Source organism: Glycine soja, chromosome 14 (genome assembly GCF_004193775.1).
Source record: "Glycine soja cultivar W05 chromosome 14, ASM419377v2, whole genome shotgun sequence".
NCBI classification, from domain to species: Eukaryota; Viridiplantae; Streptophyta; class Magnoliopsida; order Fabales; family Fabaceae; genus Glycine; species Glycine soja.
This window is the reverse complement of record NC_041015.1, coordinates 36,348,927-36,351,726: the sequence shown is the minus strand read 5'-3', so window position 1 is coordinate 36,351,726 and position 2,800 is coordinate 36,348,927. Positions and strand designations below refer to the sequence as shown.

The window sequence follows — 2,800 nt, the reverse complement described above, 5'->3', positions numbered from 1 at the left end:
AATTCTTCATTAATTACAGCCTTGATTGAAAGATGGAGGCCCGAGACACACACGTTTCACTTGAGATGCGGAGAGGCTACGATTACTCTTCAAGATGTGTCAATCTTGTTAGGTCTTCATACTGAGGGGGCACCATTAATTGGTCAGACTAATCTTGATTGGGCTTAATTGTGTGAAGAATTATTGGGAGTCAGACCACAGGAAGGTGAACTTCAAGGTAGTGTGGTCAAATTAAGTTGGCTGGCTCACCATTTTTCAGAAATAAATATCCATGACGGTAACGTAGAACAATTACAAAGGTTTACCCGTGCATGGATCCTCAGATTTATAGGAGGAGTTCTATTTGTTGACAAAAGCAGCAGTAAAGTTTCCCTAAGGTACCTCCAATTTTTACGGGACTTTGAACAGTGCAGCACGTATGCATGGGGACCTGCCGTGCTTGCTTATTTATACAGAGAGATGTGCAGCGCCACCGATTACAAAATAAAATCAATCGGAGGTATGTGCATCTTAATCCAATTGTGGGCATGGGAACGCTGCACGACTTTGGCTCCAAAGAGAACTCATCCTATAATAGAAAACAAACCACTCGGACACAGGTTAGTTGTTTTGAAAAAAAATTCATTTGAAAATAATCAATAATGTAACGCGTCAGCACTAATTATTTCATATTTTTTTTGTAGGTGGCTGCGACGTGGAAACCAACATATTGGCAATGATGATCTAATAGTTTTCCGTCGCAAATTGGATATCATGAAACGACATGAGGTAACAAGATCATCATGTATTCGTTAAATAATAAATAAAATGTCATGGTTTAAGATAAATTAACAATTGTGTTATTGTATGCAGTTTCTGTGGGAGCCTTACACAGCAATTGTTATGTCGATGTTGCCTCCCATTTGTTTGGTTGACAGTATGTCGTGGTGCGCAGTGGTGCCACTCATTTGTTTCCATGTTGTAGAGTGGCACCAACCGGATAGAGTGTTGCGACAATTTGGAATGCAACAACCTATTCCAGAGTCTCCTTCGCAACCATGGAATGTCCACGGGCTAACACTGAAAGGCAAAATGGATGAAAATTGGTTCCAGCTGTTGGCCCCATTTATCAGTCAGTGGAATAATCGAGCTGAGTTTAGGGTCGACGTTTATGCTCGACAAGAGGGCCTATTGAGTTTTAACTCGGATTACATGGTGTGGTATAGGCGCAAAACAAAAATGTTTATCGACCTAAACAATGCAAACACGGCTACATTGGTATTTATTTATTTTTAATTATTTAACTTCAATTTACTTTTTAAAGCATCGACATTAATTTCCTTACCCTAATAATTGCAGGGTGAAGTTACCGAGACATTGCAGTATATGGTGTCACCACAAGGGCGAAACACATGGACAGTTGATGATCTCGTGCTATACGTGGAAAAGTTAGCGATTTTATCCCAAGAGCAAGAGAGGATCACTGAGCCTGTGGCACATGGTCCAGCATCAGAGCGTCGATTTCCCCCGCAACAGTTTCACATGCTTCAGTCAAGTGTTGAAACTCGAGGTTTTGACAGACGAAGGGAGATTGTTCAAGCGGAAGATTTTTCCCAACATATGGAGCAGCGTGGCCATGGAATGTATTACACGCCACCAACATTTGCTCAGTATCCTTCGCAGATGTATCAGTATCCTTTCGAAGGCCATGACACTGATATGTCTGCAAGCGAACATTCGTTTGGTGGTGTTGTGGAAACACAGCCTCATTTTTCATGGCCGACCATGACCCCTTCGCAGCAACATGATGCCCCAATGGCAACACCTAATGCCCCATTAGGTCAGCAATGGGATGTACCCGGAGCAATCCCTGCTATGGGTGACTTATTAGGTGTTGATTTGCGTCACGAGTTTTCTGCAGAGGCTGAGGAACAAGGGCGGAGACAGCGCGCAAGAAGAAATCCGGATCGTCAAGCCCGAAGGTGGGATCGACCATGTGGCACATCCTCGCGCCATCACGGACACCATGATGACTGATTTTGATGTCTCTATTTCAAATTTGTTTTGTATCTTTGTAATTTGAATTTCAGACTTAATTTATGGTATGTCATTGTACTTGTTATGGAATTTGTTATGGAATTGCGTTTTTTATCACCATTTGTTATTGAATCACCATCACGAACACCATAATGACTATTTTTATGTCGCGCATCAAACTACAATAATAAATATGAGTCATATAGCAAAATTAAAGTTGACAAATATAGAGTTAGGGTTAGGGTTTATGAGTTAGTTTTAGGACTTAGGGGTTATGAGGTAGTGTTAGGGTTATGAGGTAGGACCAGGGTTATTAGTTGGGGCTAGGGTTTAGGGTTAGGTTTAAGGTTTTGAGTTAGGGTTAGGGTTATCAATTTGGGCTAGGGTTTATAAGTTAGTTGTAGGATGAGTTATGTTTATGACTTAGTGTTTATGAGTTAGGTTTTAGGGTTATGGGGTTGTCTTATGAGTTAGGGTTAGGGTTATGGGTTAGGGTTAGGTTTATGAGTTAAGTTTAGGGTTTATTACTTAGTTTTATGAGTTACAGTTAGGTTTATGAGTTAATTTTAGGGTTTATTAGTTAGGGTTAGAGTTTATGAGTTAATTTTAGGACGTAGGGTTTATGAGTTAGGTTTAGGGGTTATGGGGTAGTGTTATTAGTTAGGGTTCAGGTTATGAGTTAGGGTTAGGTTTATGTGTTACGGTTAGCGTTATGGGTTAGTAATCATAATGACTATTTTTATGTCGCGCATCAAACTAGAATAATAAATAAAGTCATAAAGAA

General features: G+C 40.3%; 1 protein-coding gene across 1 annotated transcript; it reads left to right on the top strand.

Annotated features, from left to right (window-relative positions):
* The first annotated feature begins 753 nt into the window (after positions 1 to 753).
* On the top strand, positions 754 to 2,093 carry LOC114384035. The gene is made up of 3 exons (XM_028343718.1): positions 754 to 768; positions 853 to 1,257; positions 1,339 to 2,093. Exons 1-3 carry the CDS (start codon positions 754 to 756, stop codon positions 2,014 to 2,016), a joined length of 1,098 nt encoding a protein of 365 aa, XP_028199519.1. The 3' UTR covers positions 2,017 to 2,093.
* The last annotated feature ends 707 nt before the right edge of the window (positions 2,094 to 2,800 follow it).